The sequence below is a fragment of the Anopheles coustani genome, chromosome 3 (assembly GCF_943734705.1).
Source record: "Anopheles coustani chromosome 3, idAnoCousDA_361_x.2, whole genome shotgun sequence".
In the NCBI taxonomy this organism is placed as follows: Eukaryota; Metazoa; Arthropoda; class Insecta; order Diptera; family Culicidae; genus Anopheles; species Anopheles coustani.
In genome coordinates this window covers 63659948-63676666 of record NC_071288.1, presented here as the reverse complement: position 1 = coordinate 63676666, position 16719 = coordinate 63659948, and the positions used below count along the sequence as shown (strand labels likewise).

The following is a 16719-nucleotide window of genomic DNA, read 5'->3' as shown; positions in this document are numbered from 1 at the left end:
GGTTTAACAAAAACCTTTCGGAATCTGACGCGAAAATTAGATGCATTGAGCATTGAAGCTGGATTCTAACAATAGTGTGACGATCATTTAATAGATAATCAAGGGATAAACTGACCGACGAAACAATGTTGCATTTACAATGCAGTTTAAAGTGTATTCTGCCCGGTAAAAGTGTTCTACTTTCGGAATGAAGTTATATCCTTTTTACCGGAATGTTCACCCATTCATAACGATCGGATTCTCGGTTGATTTTTAGAATTTCGGCAAAAGTGTTTTCAGAAACTGTTTTGTTTTTAATCTAATAACACTTCCGGAAAATTTTGTTTGATCTATTAAATACGTGAAACCACGAGACAACATACCGTAACTTGTTTCACAACAGTCGGTGACTCACCGATAACGTGGTTTTATTTTTGATATCGATGTACGTAGAGCCTTCCGTAGAATATAGAACAGCCTCTGCAGAATTCCCGTGCTGTTAAACACTGTGTGTCTTGGTGTGTTTGTGTCTTATGCATCGTTTAGCCAGCGGAAACTTTAAAATTCCAAGATTGATGCAATATAACGGAATGCAGGATGTGGACACAGGATTAGTGCTATGTATCTGAAGGGGAGCCTTCTCGAACGGTTGGTGGCGGTGTAGTTGTACGTAAACTGTGCAAACAACCTAGGAGGGCACCGTGCCATACTGTATGAGCAAATCTGCCAAGTTAGGTTTCTTTTAGGTGAGAAGATTGGTACAGTTCACGGTTTGCAATCGTCTCTGGCCATTGGATTGAGAGTAACAGGGTTGCTTTGGGCAACCCGATTTTGTTTCCCATTTTGGCGAAGAAAACTACATGAATTCATAGTCTTATTCAAATGTCTGTCACTAAACAAGCAGGAGAAGGAGGAGATATGACTTTTTCCAGTATCCTATTTGTCTCATCGACAGGGGTTTGTCTTCGGCTTACGGTGTTTTTAGTGGTGAAAAACTAACGCAGCAAACCCGTAAAAAATTAGTCTTAATTTTTAAGGACTACATACAAAGAGCATAAACTAGTCGCCGAAACAAGCGTTTGCAGCAAGCAAATTAATCTAGCTGATACACGCAACCAACAAAAAGTTGTCTACACTAAATTAACCATCCCAATTGAACGATGGCATGAATCACAACTGCTTACGTGGGTCATTTTCTACGTGTTGTTTGATTGTTTATCCCATAAAAAATGATCGGCTTTCGTGCCGGTATAGCGCATTTAAAATGAAAACGAGCAAAAATTAAATAACCTATTCTGTAACCCAACAGGACGGATGTACAACAATCTCATCGTGTTCCGGTGTGTAAAAGGATGGAATATTTATTCAAAATGTAACTTTGTGTATGAAGCGGTATGTCGTAAGGCATATGATTGTTGAACAATGTGTTACCTAGAATAGAATCCTTCTAGCAGCTAGACTATTCACAAATCAAACCTAATCAAGTGTAACAAATCACAACAAAATGTAACGGTATGCAGAAAAATACAATAAAAAAGCAGACGTATATTTATTTACTCGACAAACTGTACTGTTTTTTTGCCCTATGGTGTTGTGTTTTAAATTTCAAACACATCTTTTAAAATTTAAACACATCTAACACTTAAAACCCGCTAACATCTTTAAACAAAATAGTTTATTATCTTTATTTTTTCCATATCATTTTAATCCCCATTCAGTGAACGTCAGCTTAGTTCTAAAGTCATGAAAATAGAAAGCTTCACCTGCACTAACATTTTCCCACTGCCAACACTATACAAAGCAAAACATAAATGGTCACAGTCTTTTGGTAAACAAAAGCGCACAGTGTTTGCCGGTACAAATCCCTAGCATGATGCTACAACCTTAATTGTTGTTTTGTCGTATTCTCTTTTGCTATGTAGTTTCAGGAAAATCGTGAAATCCTTTATTCGCTAATCGAATAATGGCTCAGAATAGGTCTCTCGCCATCCGAACCTAACTGCTAGTAGTTGCTTTTAAGAGGATACGATTTGATTAAGTACTGACATAGTAACATCAAGCCAAACACTACTTCTTCTATCATTTTCTTTTGTAAATAGATTGAAGCTTACTGTATGGTTTCATTCCGTCACTGGCTATACTAAGACTATGGTACTAAACATCAACATCCGTAACATTCCATACATACGTTTTATGCAAAACCTTCCTTCCACAGAAAAAAACGACTGTTGGACATTGATGAAATAAATAATGTGTCTAGAAACCATTGTCGACCATTTAAGAACCTGAGTGGGACTATCCCTCATCGTCGTTGATGTAATGTATCTTTCTAGAGACTAACAACATATAATAAAAAGAAGCACATTGTGATGAAGCCCTAATGGAAACGAAAAAGAAATCACCTACAGAAGCTACCTTCGACCAGAGGCATGAAGGATTTTTTCTGGCGAATGCTGGTCAAGCGGTTGTGTGATGCCCGTGCAATGGCACCCGTCGGTGGTAGAGGAGGCGGTTCGTCATGCTATATTTTCATGCCTGTGTCTAGTTTAAGTGCCTGCTTAAGCACCTCGTAAGTCGAGAAGGAGACGGCCACCATTGGGATGGCGCGCAGATAATTGATCGACATCCCCCGGTACAGTCCCTTGATTATACCGTTCTCATTGTAGATAATCGATAGCGTTTTCCACATACCCATGCTGAAAATGATTAGATAGAGAAAAAAGGATTAAAAACTCATATAAAAAATGGGAACAACAAAACTGAACTTTTTGTTAATTAAAACATACACATATTTCCATGCGCGAGCATATCGAATCGACTAATTACTAAAATTCAAGTATTAAGTATGAGCCGACCAAGTGCCGTAGTTTCAGTTCTGATTGTTGCGACTTTTTTTAAGTGTTAAAGTGCACATCGATAAACTTAGTGCCGGGTATAATGTCTGTTCTTCCTCAAATTATCAAAAAAATTAAATATCTAATAAATAAAGAACTACATGTAACAAGCAGGAGGATGTGATTAGAATACCAGAAGGAATAGAACCACCAACACGGGCAGAATTTAATAATCTTTTTAGCTATTTTGCCATCGATGTACAGCTGTTCCAGAGGACTCTACGTGCCAGCCTCTCAAAAATATACTGATAAAAGACCTATCGGATTTTCGAAAGCCGTAAATATTTGGAATATTAACTGTTACTAGTACTCAAAGAAACAGAGTCATAAAACACGACGAATTATGCTCTTTTCTTTTCAAGAAATCATCGCCACTGTTTAAGGTTAAAATGTTTCTTGCTGCACAGAAAACGAAAACCCTTTTTACCCATCCCTGACTGGAAAACTATGCTTTTCTTGAATCGACCCAGCTCAATCCGTATTGTTAGTTGGTTTTGGAATAATCAAAAATTCTATAGTAGATGGAATAAGTTTGTATTACTATATACTTAAGTTAACAGTTTTTATTTACATTTTTACAGTTTAATTCGTTGGATGCAAGAACTCTTAACTTAAGGTCTCAATTGTGTTCAAAATGCATTGAACAAATGCAAAATGCAATGCAAACCAGCCAGTTTGACTACTTCAATCATCACCGAGCACCTCTAGCATCAGGAATACATAAACGGGTAAGATAAAATGAAAAGCCTAGACAAGCTTATTTCCATCATTTATCCCCTAACTATTTTCTTGATCAATACTTCATCATAAGAATTACGAAATTTATGACCGCTATCCAAATTACTACAATATTGCATGCAATTACTAGTTTAAGTATTTAAATAGATATATGATGTTAGGAGATGTTAGTAAATAGTTACAGCAATATAAATCAATCACTTCGAATCTACTGCCAAGCGCATACACAAAAAAATCAGAAGAAGAGTACGGGGACAGAATCACAAGCATACCACCACCAATACCCACCTCCTATTCACGTATGTCACGGGATTGTTACAAGCGATCATTGCATCCCATGAGGACCACCGTTACCGTTAGTATCGTACACCGGCGTGATTTCATCGAAGCGGCAAGTTAAGAGTAATTCATTACAGGCAAAGCACCCCCATGTCCAACACATAACCGACCACAGAAAGTAAAAACACGAAGTGAGCCACCAAGCGTGACAATCGCCATTCGGTGGTGTAGTTGCAGAACGCGTGGTGCACATATATATATATTTTTTTCATTTGTTTGTTTGTAGATGAACAGCAAGAAAATCGATGTAACAACCGATCGACGCCACGGCGTAGAGAAGTAATTAGAGTTACGCGCATCATAGGGACGAGAGTTTTGTTAGTCGATTCGTTGTGGTACGTTTCGTGTTGACACCACCGATGGAGAAGCAGAAACCGTGTTGGCAGAGACGACGCAAACCCATTGCAAGATGTTACCACACCACCACCGTTACCATCACCAGCGTTCATCATTTTTGGTTTTTGCACCGAAAGCGAAAACAGTAGGGGAAGAGAATGAAACATAGAAAAAGTTAGTATCGATTAAAGGTAAATATCTTTTCGGAGGGGCAGAAACATGAGCATTAAACTAATGCTGAAATAAATGTGCTTTTGCGCGATGGACAGCTAATGGCACTATTTCTTCATCTCAACGCCAATGGCTTCGTGCTACGAGGGAATGAAATCAGCTCCATCAGTGGCTTAATTAATTTAAGCTTGAGAAGCTGCTGACGCGATCTTAAGACGTGCCATCATTTGAGAAGGCTTAAACTTTAGGGTATTGATGAATATGCCCGGAAAAAAGCCAATGACGTCATCCTCATGGGTTTTCTTTTATCGTCATGGGAAATAACACGTCAAAGAACGGGACATGCTTAAACTAGTGTTAATAAATTTAATTTCTAAAATAAACACAAAAAAAGTTGACCATGAGACAAAATATACCCTTCGAAAAGCTTATCATTCATTGACAAAAAGCTTAAAATGTCCATGTTCAACGAATTTGATTCAGTTCATCATCCGGTGAGAAATCAATCACAGAAGAATGAAAGCCGTATCTTAAATATCGTCAATAATAGCCTAAAAAACGGCCGTTTCTGACCCGCCCGCTTTGGGCGACGTGGTGAGAGTAGTGGATTTGACCAAACTAATCTTCTCCAGTCGAGAAGGAGCACGATAAATGAAGCACCTGTGCGAAGCAATGCGCGATGGAACTGGTACCAAACCAGTTTTAGCGTGAATTCCTCGTTCGCTTCTTCAGAACAATCACAACTGGTGTTGTGCGCCCAAAAGCTAGAAAATATTCGCCGCTAGCCGCCACAGCGTGGGACACGCGGAAGATAATGACCTAACTGAGGTGATTTTTAAGCATCCGGGAGACTATGTGTGCAAGTGTATGCGTGTATGTGAGTTTGTGTGTCTGTGAACACCGCACGATACGAAAAGTCCAAAAAGCCAAGCCCAGGGGATGACGGGAAGAAAAAATCACCTACAACAGGTTGTCGCGATGGTGGAGAAAAGACAGCTCAACGGCTTTGGAATGCGGTTGAAAAATGTGCCATCCAATCGTGCATTACACAACTCCGAAGCGGGGCAGAGGGCGGCCGATGGCATTATTCGAATGCCATGCGTTTTCGTCAAAGCGTTTGCTTAATGGCCTTCCCTGGCCTCCATTTACACCGCCAACGAAGTGAGTTTCTGGTCAAAGATGCATAGGCAAAAAGCATCCACTCCCCGTGGCATCCCGGTGGCATCTTATGGAGTTGAAAATATCAGCCTATTGACCAATCTGGTGCTGGCTGGGCTAGAGTGTCGATATGGCGATCGGCAATCGGGTAGCCCGACGAGAAAGTTTCTTATCTGTTGCGAGTAGCTTGTAGATTGTACCCGAAAGAAGCTGTGCGTTCGGCAAGAGAAAAAAAGAAAAAGAAACAAACAGAAAAAGGACAAACAAGTCATGACCGGCTAACCTCGAAACGAAGCTACTGGAGGTGAGAGTGAATTTTTGAATTTTAAAGTAACCTTTTGCAACGTGGCCTACCATTTCACACGTGGCCGAAGACCGGTGTTGGTCAAGGGCTTCCTATGTGTCGGACCCCATGGTGGGGCGGCTTTCGACTGAATGAGAGATGAAGTGAAATATGCAAAAACTGAGGTCGAGATGAGATAGTATCCGTGCGTCACTTCCTTAGGTCATTGGGTCCGCTGTATATGTGCGAGCAATAGCTATACACAATGGAAAAGACGTCAGCGTTGAATTGAATTGTACTTTTACCCAACTATGTTGCCCAAATATCTCTTTAGCCTACAAGTTTTGGTCCATTTCAGTAACCAATATTTCATTACTCTTAATTCATCCAGTGAAAATAAAAATATGAAGGGGTTTTCGAAACAGCAATATATTCCACGATATATTTTGCAACTGTGGAAAAATAAAAAAAGTGATATCTAAGAACATTTAATGCATTTCAGTTGAGAAAAAACCTGTTGTTATATACCGACTATTAGTTCAAAAACATAAAGTTCAATCAAAATCTATGGACTTTTAAAAAAACTCAGTCCATACATTTTTGAACTATCATCGATATCTACCAATTGAGTATCCCTGCAAAAATTGAGGGTAGATAAACAAATAACATTAACAAACAATAATTTAGGAGAAAACAAAAACAAAATACATATTATCATGGACGAACATGAATCGAATAACCCCTGAAATGGTTACGCTTTCAGAAGGATCAAATCGTACCAGCAGTCTTCTAAACTATCGTTTCCCGATTGCCCATCCCACTGTACGATTTGGGGGGCGATTGTTATGCAATTGCGAATGCAAATGCACCCACTTTGGTTTCCCAACGCAGAAGGATCGATTGTCTGAGGAAATAAATACATGGGGCAGGACCGCCCTTTCGAAAAGGTAAAGCAGTAAAAGGGTTGTCAACCCTTACACACGTCATCGGCTGCGGGAATGAATGAATGAATGGGAACGAGAAAACGAATGCCATGAATGGAGAGATAGCCATGGTACGTTGGTGATCAGTACAAACAGGGTTGCTTACCCGAACTTGGCTGTTTCCGGATTCATCATTGCCAGCTGCATCCGCCTTCGCGTCACGTCCAGCGGATAAGAGAAGGACTGCGCTACCGCACCGGCAAACCCACCGCACAGCAGCTTCGCTGGGACGGTAAGAACTAAGCCTCCTAATAAAAAAAAAAAACAAAAATTGAAAAATCATTAGTTGTGAAACGCGTAAACAAATAATGATCAATTCAATCTCTTACCAGTGTTTCGGTCGCATTTTTTACACGTCACGCCCGGTGCATACTTCATGCAGACAAACTTGAGCATTTCGAAGCAGTAAAAGGAAAAGCCAGCGTACGGAACCATACCCATCAGCGTGGGTACGAAACCGCGGTACAGCGCTCGCAGTCCTCCTTCCTGTGGTAGTAGACACGTTGGAAAACAAAGGTTATTTTCATGTTTGAATATGTCACTTTCAAAACGTTCGCGTGCTTAAATCGCATCATGACGGGCAGATGAGCGTAATCGTAATCATCGACCCCAAAGTTCAGCGGCTAGAGTTCCGTTGCGTGGCAGACATTGTATACACAAGGAGCGTTTCAGTCCTGGCACACTTACCGTCCGGAAGATTGTGATAGCGGTATGGGCAATACCGTTGTACCGGTGCTCTCCGGTCACCTGAAACGCCAACCGCGCTCGTATCGTGTCCAGTGGGTACGTCAAAGTAACAGCGGTCACACCCGCGGCGGCACCTGCGATGAATTTGTCCGCGTGCTTGATCGGTAGGTTGGGGCCCAAAGCTTTACCAAGATACTGTTGGATGGCGATCCAAAGAGAAGGAAATATATTTGAGTCCGATGCGGAGAAATTTTATTTTATTTTATTTTTTTCAGAAACGGAGAAATTTTAATGCTCATTGGAAAATTCAAATTAATAATAAATGATTATAAAATATAAATTATCAACTATTTTACTCAAATTGCGCCAAAACACGGTGCTATTTGTTTTACTAACATACATTTTTAAATGATCTGCACCACAAACTGATCGATTGCTGATCGGGCGGAAATGAAAAATTTCGATAATACTTTAGGAAATATTAAAGAAACATAGATAATAATTCAATCGTTTGTGATGAAAATGTCCGATCTGGGGTAGTTTAAATTGTTAACAACATTTTACATTTCTTTATTTATTTTCGAAATAACTTAACTCATCGGCTCATGAGCGCCGGGGCTCACCACCTCGACGGCGTGGGTTCGAATCCCAACCGAGACCGGACCCTGCCCTGTACGAGAGGACTGACTATCCACGTACTACAACAGGGAAACAAGTCTCGTAAGCCCTTAACGGGCAGGCATGACCAAGAGGTCGTTACGCCAAGAAGAAGAAGAACTTAACTCATGATGTTGAAGTTGGACCAGTTGGCTAGTCTAATTCTCCATCTATTGGTTATACTTTTCCTTATTTCGAAGGGTAGTTTGTAATATCAATTGGGATTTTATCGAAAATACAAGTTTTCCATTTTTTACATTATTGAATAGCGGAAACTCCCCTTTAAAGTCCACTATTTTTTTTATATTTTTAAATAATATCTTCATTTCAGAGAAATTATTACTAATCTTCAAATGGATATAAAATATCGAGCAAGTATCCTCTAAGAATAAAACAATAGGTGGAATCTCATACAGATTTTATTATTTGACGATCGTTTCATTTGTCGTCTAGCATTAATTTTCAATGGATTCAATCAATTTGTCAATCGTTTTCGTCGAAATAAATGATCCCAAACAGGCTAATTTCAGATCCTAGGTCTATGAAAATGGACGATCGTTTATTTTTAACTATCTTTTCAACTAAAGAAATCCGTAAGCGATTCCACCAAAAATTAACATCACTTCAATGGATAACGTTTATTGATCCGGTTGGTACTTCAATACGCTGTTGCTCTTACCTTCTTGTACACCTCGAACGCAGTGAACTGAGTAGCTGCATACGGAAATATTCGTACCATCTGGGCGCCATTACCCTTGTACAGTGCGAAGAAGGACTCCATCTTGACGATGTGCTTCAGTCCACTGAAGACGCCGAGATGCTTGTAGTGTATGGAGTGTGCCTGTAGCAAAATCTTGATACGGTCGAGAGGAGCGACGGCCGTTTTGGAACACATCCCGGCCACACCTGCCGATGTAGAAATGGACAAATACGAGAGATTAGTTTCAAAATTACTGATTTCTGGTCTTTTGTTTTGATGTAAATTTAATTAGTTCAGTAAATAATTAAAATTCAACGAAATTTAAAAGATCGAAAGCCCTTGATTCTTTTACGGATCTGATGAGTCAGAGGCACCGTTTAATATTTATCACACCATTTACGCCCCGCGAATAAAGTAATGTGCTAACAATAAACAGACGAAATCGACTCTAAACGAAACAAACTGTGGCTCGTTTGCTTCCATCCGAAGGTCGCAAGCAAGTGGACAGAAAAGAAAACTGAAATGGAAAGTGACAATGCAGTACCGGTACGCGACAAACGACATCATCCGAACGAAGAGAAAAATAGCTACAAAAACTGGTTTTCTTAACTGACCATTTATGTCTTGCGTGCCTCATCGTAGCGCAATAAACGAAATGTGTGAAAACACAAGCATGACAATGGAAATGTATTGCTTCTTAGATGGAAATTAATATTTAACGAACGTCTGGTCTGGTAATGCACCGTTGGGAACGTTGGAGGAGATGTAATGAAGATAAAACTAGTAATAAACTTCCTCTAAATCAAATTTCGGTCAACGGCAAGAAATGAATCTTGCTCAAGGATCTAAGTTTGAGCCGCAATTAACTTTTTAACAATGCCAACAATGTTTTCAAACCAAATTACTGTTATTCTTAATTATGCTATTTGGAAACTTTTAGATATTATTCTATTTTACCATACATGGTTTAAAAATCAAAAATCATACGAGGATGCAGCAAAATTTATATTAACTGGAACAAATAATGAAAATAAACTCGTAAAATTTAATACCAAGAGCCAACACATTTTACAAACACTTTTTTTATTTTTGGTCAGGGCGAAATATTTACATTCCAAATACAAGATTCTGACGTTGAGATTTTAAAGCCCCAAGCCTACACATTAGCTGATCATTAAATTGATTAATTTGAAATATTTTCTAACAGATTTATCTACATACTTATGAATAAATTATAAGCAGCAAAAACATATAAACAAGCCAATATCATAACACAGAATAATAAAGTAGGAAGTCACTAATTAAAACAAACCGTAAAATTAACGGGTTTGGCTTTTAAAAACTACAAAACCATAGCAGCTAACTTTGCACAACTGCCCCCAGCATATTTTTTATATTTATTTTGCACATTTTTGGAGAGGAAACACATTAATTTTTTTTTTGTATTACTGGTCTGTGCAATTTTTTACATTCGATCTACAAAGTAATTTTAAAAATTTTTCAACAATTGGTCATCTCACATCGGTAAATCACACATGAGTAATAATGAAACATAATGTAACAAAGTAACAACTAACAAATATCATAATGTAGAATAATAAAAATGGAACCTAGTGACAAAAAAATTCTTTAAAAAAAAGAGTTAGGCTTATTTAACACTAGAATACATTGCTTTGGAATGCTTTTTTGCAGTAATTTTGATCGCTCTTTTTAACATGCTATAACTTCGACATTTTTGAAAATTTTTCAAATCCGTAAAAGGTAACTTTTTAGTATAATTTGTCTTTACCTCTTCATCATTCCGCTAGCTCGGTGATAAAAATATTCAGCCAAAAAATATTCAGGTCATAATGGCCGCTGTTTGAATTCTAATGTTAAACCTCGAACCCTTAGCTATCATAACATTTAATTTAATAGTTGCTATCACTAAAGCGAAAAGCTTACCTCCAGCACATAGATTTTTGACGATGAATTCAACATTTTTCTTTGATTGCTCGGATGCTGTAACGGCGGAAGCCATGATTGTGGTTATTGCGAAGAGCAAACTTGGGATTTATCTCCAAAACCAAAAGCACTGCACAACGTATCACTCGCCAGGCACGAAAACGGACACTACACCTACTTTTGGAGAATCGAACCACAAAGCGGTAGAAAACACGTTAGAAAATTAAATGAAAAATACACTACACTTTACATGGGGTTCACGTACTTTTGTGATATGTAGCTTCACGGTCGGCACATGCAGGTATTATTGCTGCAGGTGCGCTGTGTTCGGGACCGTGCCGGAACAAAACATAGGCCACACAGAAATTGCCGGCCCCGGAGGAAGGGCGGACGAAGAAAAACCGACGACTGGTCCGCACTCGGGCGTATACGTAGCCGGGTCTAGTAGGCCACGGATTTTTCCTTCATTTTGCAATCATCTTCCAACACTTTCTCTTATCAAACTCGGAATCACAGGCGAATGAAACTGAAACAAATAACGGTCAAATGGTTAAATCGATTGTGCACGGTAGAGCAGATGAGGCAAAAACGGGCACGGACAGCGCAGTGGGAAATATATAAATCAGGGCATCGATGAAATTATCATTTTGCGGTTGCACAGCGTATCGAGAAGCACCGATCGGAAGATCCATCGACCAACACGGTACGTCACAACAAATGCGAGACTGATGCACTTTGATACTGTGAGATGCGAAACAAATTTTTTAGCGGCTCGATTTCAAGGCGTCCGACTCCAGATGCATTCGTCACGATTTAAAAAAGCACTTGTATGACACGTCGCAAACAATGCAAGGGTTACATGGATTACACTACGCAAAACTAAAATGTGAAGATTTCCCAAAAAGAAACACGGTGAATGAAATCACGTACTGCTGACTGCGCCAGTACAACACCGCCACGGAGATGATTACGAAGGAGAAAGTTTGTTTAACCATGCACGGCAGCGACGAAAGGCAACAAAAAAAAATAAAGACAACACCACCGAACTGACCAACGTGGATAAATTCTCACCTTTACGCACAAACTACGCGCTTTCGAAGCGGGGATGGTTCGAATTCCAATGCGATACGAATGCTCAATGTCTTGAGATTCGTGAGGGAACCGAAACCGGCAGGATTACTATCAACCACCGCTTACGAGGTGCGGACTACGAATGATCGTCCACGTTCCGAAAGTAAACAGGTTCCTCTAGATTTGCCGTAAACAAAACTAGGCAGCCTGGCCAGATTGACAAGTAGCTTATTCGCAAGGTTACTAGATCACAGTATCACAGTTAACTGCAAAATTAAGCACACACCTCTATAGAGATGGGTTTTAACACTTATTATTAGAGAAAACATTTACTTAATGTTATTATTAATGGACTTAATAGATAATTTATTATACAGATTTATTTTTCATAGTTTATTCTTATTTTCAATACCAATGAAGTTGGTAATTTCTTTTATAGCAATAAAGTTAATAAAAAGGGATCAGCGACAGCCGAGCGGTAGCGCCGATTAGAAAACCGGCCCATGCGCGCCGGTGGCTCACCACCTTGACGGTGCGGATTCAAATCTCACTCGAGATCGGACTCCCCAGTACAAGAGGATTGACTCTTGACTGAAGTGAGCAACAGTAAGGAAATGCGTGAGCACAAATAATGATAAGGGCTGTGCAAATTGACTACAAAAACTGACGATGAAATTAATTGACACTCTATAAATATTCGTACGTAAAACGCGAGCAGTAATTGTAAACTGTCACATATATGACGCTTATAAATACGAATTTTGAAATCCTTAAATTTTTAACCGGTTTCTATGTCACAGCATCTGAAATTACAAAATAAATACAGTGAAACTTCGATTATCTGGGGATTTACCGGAGATCGGATTATCCCTGTTGAACTTTTTAATGCTTAACAGATACGTTAAACATTTCATCACCGCAACTTTGAGCAAAATCTGGCTTATGAAACAATTTCTGATATTTTAATTGTAATAATTTAATTATTACCATACTAGTGTTGTTAGAGAACATTCCTTTTTTCAAGTCAGCTCTAGTACTATTAACGTAAGTGTGAATTACATTTGTATGAAGATTTGTATGATCCATGGATCTCGATTATCCGAGGTTCGCCCGGACCCGATTACCCCGCATAATCGGCGTTCTACTGTAATGAAAATGAGTTTTTGAGTCACCTTTGTCTGAAGCAAGTATAGCTTCGTTTTAATAACCTTGAACGTAACTGTCAACAGGAATTGTTCGTAATATCCGAGCCGCGTGTTGCGAAGGATCAACAACCCATTTACTTTGCGGCGCAGTTTTTAGATATTGCCGAAATATCAACAGCAGTCACCTAGTAGTGATCGTTTAATTTCTTAGCACGAGTCCAACAAAGCTTCAAGATGCCGAAAGTAAGTTCGCGTTCGGGGCCACCCAGGAAGATGTCGATTAACAAATCGAAACACTCCATGAACCCGGAGCGGTCAACCGAGGGCCTAAAAGGAGTGGCCAATCCGCGTACGAAGGCAACCATCAAGCGGCTGCAAATGTACCGCAACTTTAAGGCCAAACGTGATCGCCGTGGCAAAATTCTAACGCCGGCTCCCTTCCAAGGGTGGGTCAACAGTGGTACGGTGGCCCGTGTCGAACCGACGCCCAAATGGTTCGCCAACACACGCGTCATCTCGCAGAAGTCACTGCAAAAGTTTCAGGAAGAGATGGGCAAAGCGGTCAAAGATCCATACAAGGTGATCATGAAGCCTACCAACCTGCCGATCACGCTGCTGAACGAATCGGCCCGCTATCAGCGGGTGCATCTGCTGGACACCGAAAGCTACGACACGGTGTTTGGAAAGAAGAAACTTCGCAAACGTCCTTCGCTCAAGGTGCGCGATCTGGAGGATCTTTCCCGGACAGCTGAAGAATCTGCGGAAAAGTATGACGACACCAAGGATCATGACTTGGAGCGTGACGACGGCGGCGTGAGGGATGCAGTACGCGAGTACATCTTTGCGGCCGGCCAAAGTAAGCGCATCTGGAATGAGCTGCACAAGGTAATCGATTCGGCCGACGTGCTGCTGCAGGTGCTGGATGCACGCGATCCGATGGGAACTCGGTCGAAGTACATCGAAAACTTCCTTCGCAAAGAGAAGCCGCACAAACATTTGTTTTTCATTCTGAACAAAGTCGATCTGGTACCGATTTGGGTGACGCAGCGATGGGTGGCAATTTTAAGCAAGGAATATCCCACGATTGCTTTCCATGCATCGCTTACGCATCCCTTTGGTAAGGGTGCGCTGATCAATCTGCTCCGTCAGATCGGCAAACTGCACGTCGACAAGAAGCAAATCAGTGTGGGATTCATCGGGTATCCAAACGTCGGCAAATCGTCCGTCATTAACGCACTCCGCAGTAAGAAGGTGTGCAAGGTGGCTCCGATCGCAGGCGAAACCAAGGTGTGGCAGTACATTACACTGATGAAGCGTATCTTCCTGATCGATTGCCCCGGGGTGGTATATCCGACAGCTGAAACGGACACCGAGAAGGTGTTAAAGGCGGTCGTGCGCGTAGAACTGGTCCAAAATCCGGAAGATTACATTGAGGAGGTATTGAAGCGAATTCGCAAGGAGTACATCGTGAAGACGTACGGCGTGACCGACTGGACGGATCATATCGATTTTCTCGAGCAGATTGCCCGCAAAATGGGTAAGCTGTTGAAAAAGGGTGAACCGGACGTACCGACCGTCTCGAAGATGATACTCAACGACTGGCAGCGGGGCCGATTGCCATTCTACGTGGCTCCGGAAGGCTTTGAAATACCAAAGTCGGTCCTCGAGCTACAGAATCAACCTACGTCTCAGGAGAACGACCTGAATGAAACAGCAGCGCAGGATGAAGAAAAGAGTACCTACTCGGGGGTGACGGCCACTCCCACCCTGCCAGATTCCGTAAAGAAGGGCCGTGAACTGTTCCAGATACAGGACTTCCGCAAGATTAAAGTCAACCTCGAGTTCGAAAGCGATGATATTCGTGAGATTGACAAGATCGATCTGGAGCTCCTGCAAAAGCTTAAGGAGGAGAAAAAGGCCGAGGCAAAGGCAAAGAGAGCGAATAGGAAGAAGTCTTCGCAAGCGGGTGACCAGAACGAGGATGACGATTCGTCCGGAATCAGCGATTTCTACTCCGAAGATGAGTATGATGAGGAAGCCGGCCGTGTGGTGCACCGTAGCGCCAAGGAGAAAGAGGGCGATAGGAAAAAGAAGCAGCCAACAGCTACAAGCAACAGCACCGTGGCAGCGGATGAGCCTGAGACGAGCACGAAGAAACCAGCTGTTAAACTTACCTCGAGACAGAAACGTGCAGTTGAGCGAGCCTCGAAGCGAAAAAAGATTGGAAGCAACTTTTACGAAACCCATAATGTTAAAAATAGGAATCGAAACAAAAAAGCAAAAATGGATGATTAATTTTGTTGCAAACTTTTCTTTTTGTTCTCGCTTAAATCAATAAATATTAATATAACAAACTTTCGTTCTTCCATACATTTATTTCCTCCTATTCTTTTAATCCCATCGTCTTCGGTAAAGTGTACGGCTCACTTTGGAAATGCTTATATCACTAACCGCCGGAATTGGATCCTTGGCACGTAATGTAGGTAAGTATTCCGGATCCTTTCGGAGCAGACACTGTGCCTCATAGGGACAATCGCAAAAGTTGGCCACACGAACCGTCCTCTGCTGCTGTTCACTGATTCGACCAATATGTTTTTCACAGTGCCGTTTAGCATACCAACCGCTCGAGCAAGCATCCGCGATATGCTGGTTGCAGCTCTGCCCATCGGAGAATCTATGCTCGCAACGATAGATGGTGTACGAGTCCGAAATTGTAACACGATCGTCCACGTCTGGTGTCATGGCAAGCGCAAGCGAAGGGTACACCAGAAAAGCAAACATAGTCACGGCCACTAGCAGGAGAATGGGGATGAACAGGGCAAAGTATTTATCCGGCAGATACGTTAACCCCAGCCGATTGAATATTGCGGTAGGAATGTATGCCCACACGACATACATAACAAAGAGGGTCTTAAACAACAGGAACAACGCGAAACCGTACACCGCACGGCTAGGCGTAGGTGCCGGGGTATGTTCCGGCATGATGGCTAATAGTGTGTGTACTGCTCCGAAACGGGTGGTCCGAATTGGTCGAGTGTTTCGCAGCAAAGGATTAGCGAATCGAAGAATGAAGTCAATCCGACACGCACGTGCTTGGCGTGCTCCCCAAATATTCTCACCACCAGGATGTTATTACTAAGTTCCAGGGTTTTTCCGATGAAACTGCGCTTAGGTTCGCTGTCGACTCGCAGCACATTAAACGCTACCTCGGCTTCACGTTTGGTGGGGAACGGGATTCTCAGGTTGCTGGAAAAACGAATGAGAGTATCATAAGCATTTTGTATCATTGCAATGTGTAAAATATCTGTTCCATAATGTCTGCTTACATGTTAATGTTTTCACCGTCGGTCATAGTGAATGCAGTAATACACCAATTTCCGCAAATGATAATTTCCAAAATATATTTGAAAGAGTACTACTTCATCGATTGCTTGAACATCAATTACTTCTGGCCGAGATAGTCATAGAATGTAAACAAACCAAATGGTACTATAAGCCGATGTCAAACAACCGAAACTTCTTTTTTTATGATCACTTTAGGATTCAATTTACAATTACAAATCCAAAAATATGCAAATTATGACCCAATGTGCATTTAAAATTCCAAGGAAGTTAACTAATAGGAATTCTGGAG

General features: G+C 41.0%; 4 protein-coding genes across 5 annotated transcripts; 1 reads left to right on the top strand and 3 right to left on the bottom strand.

The window, feature by feature from the left end:
* Window positions 1-1639: 1639 nt before the first annotated feature.
* On the bottom strand, window positions 1640-12068 carry LOC131260222 (solute carrier family 25 member 16-like). 2 transcript variants are annotated; one of them, XM_058261911.1, is made up of 8 exons: window positions 11941-12068; window positions 11135-11395; window positions 10870-11046; window positions 8905-9131; window positions 7569-7763; window positions 7211-7367; window positions 6988-7129; window positions 1640-2675 (listed from the first exon to the last, which is right to left on the bottom strand). In XM_058261911.1, the coding sequence occupies exons 3-8, from the start codon at window positions 10943-10945 to the stop codon at window positions 2501-2503; spliced, it is 972 nt and encodes a 323-aa protein (XP_058117894.1). In that variant the 5' UTR covers window positions 10946-11046; window positions 11135-11395; window positions 11941-12068; the 3' UTR covers window positions 1640-2500. The 2 variants fall into 2 exon arrangements, with proteins under 2 accessions (XP_058117894.1, XP_058117895.1); XM_058261912.1 differs by having other exon boundaries at window positions 10870-11043.
* Window positions 12069-13195: 1127 nt separating this feature from the next.
* Window positions 13196-15439, top strand: LOC131260211 (nucleolar GTP-binding protein 2). Its single transcript, XM_058261894.1, has one exon. It carries the CDS (start codon window positions 13320-13322, stop codon window positions 15378-15380), a length of 2061 nt encoding a protein of 686 aa, XP_058117877.1. The 5' UTR covers window positions 13196-13319; the 3' UTR covers window positions 15381-15439.
* Window position 15440: 1 nt separating this feature from the next.
* LOC131260231 (phosphatidylinositol N-acetylglucosaminyltransferase subunit P) lies at window positions 15441-16067 on the bottom strand. Its single transcript, XM_058261922.1, has one exon. It carries the CDS (start codon window positions 16065-16067, stop codon window positions 15477-15479), a length of 591 nt encoding a protein of 196 aa, XP_058117905.1. The 3' UTR covers window positions 15441-15476.
* Window positions 16068-16072: 5 nt separating this feature from the next.
* Window positions 16073-16547, bottom strand: LOC131260234 (uncharacterized). Its single transcript, XM_058261925.1, has 2 exons — window positions 16412-16547; window positions 16073-16331 (listed from the first exon to the last, which is right to left on the bottom strand). Exons 1-2 carry the CDS (start codon window positions 16435-16437, stop codon window positions 16073-16075), a joined length of 285 nt encoding a protein of 94 aa, XP_058117908.1. The 5' UTR covers window positions 16438-16547.
* Between the last annotated feature and the right edge of the window lie 172 nt (window positions 16548-16719).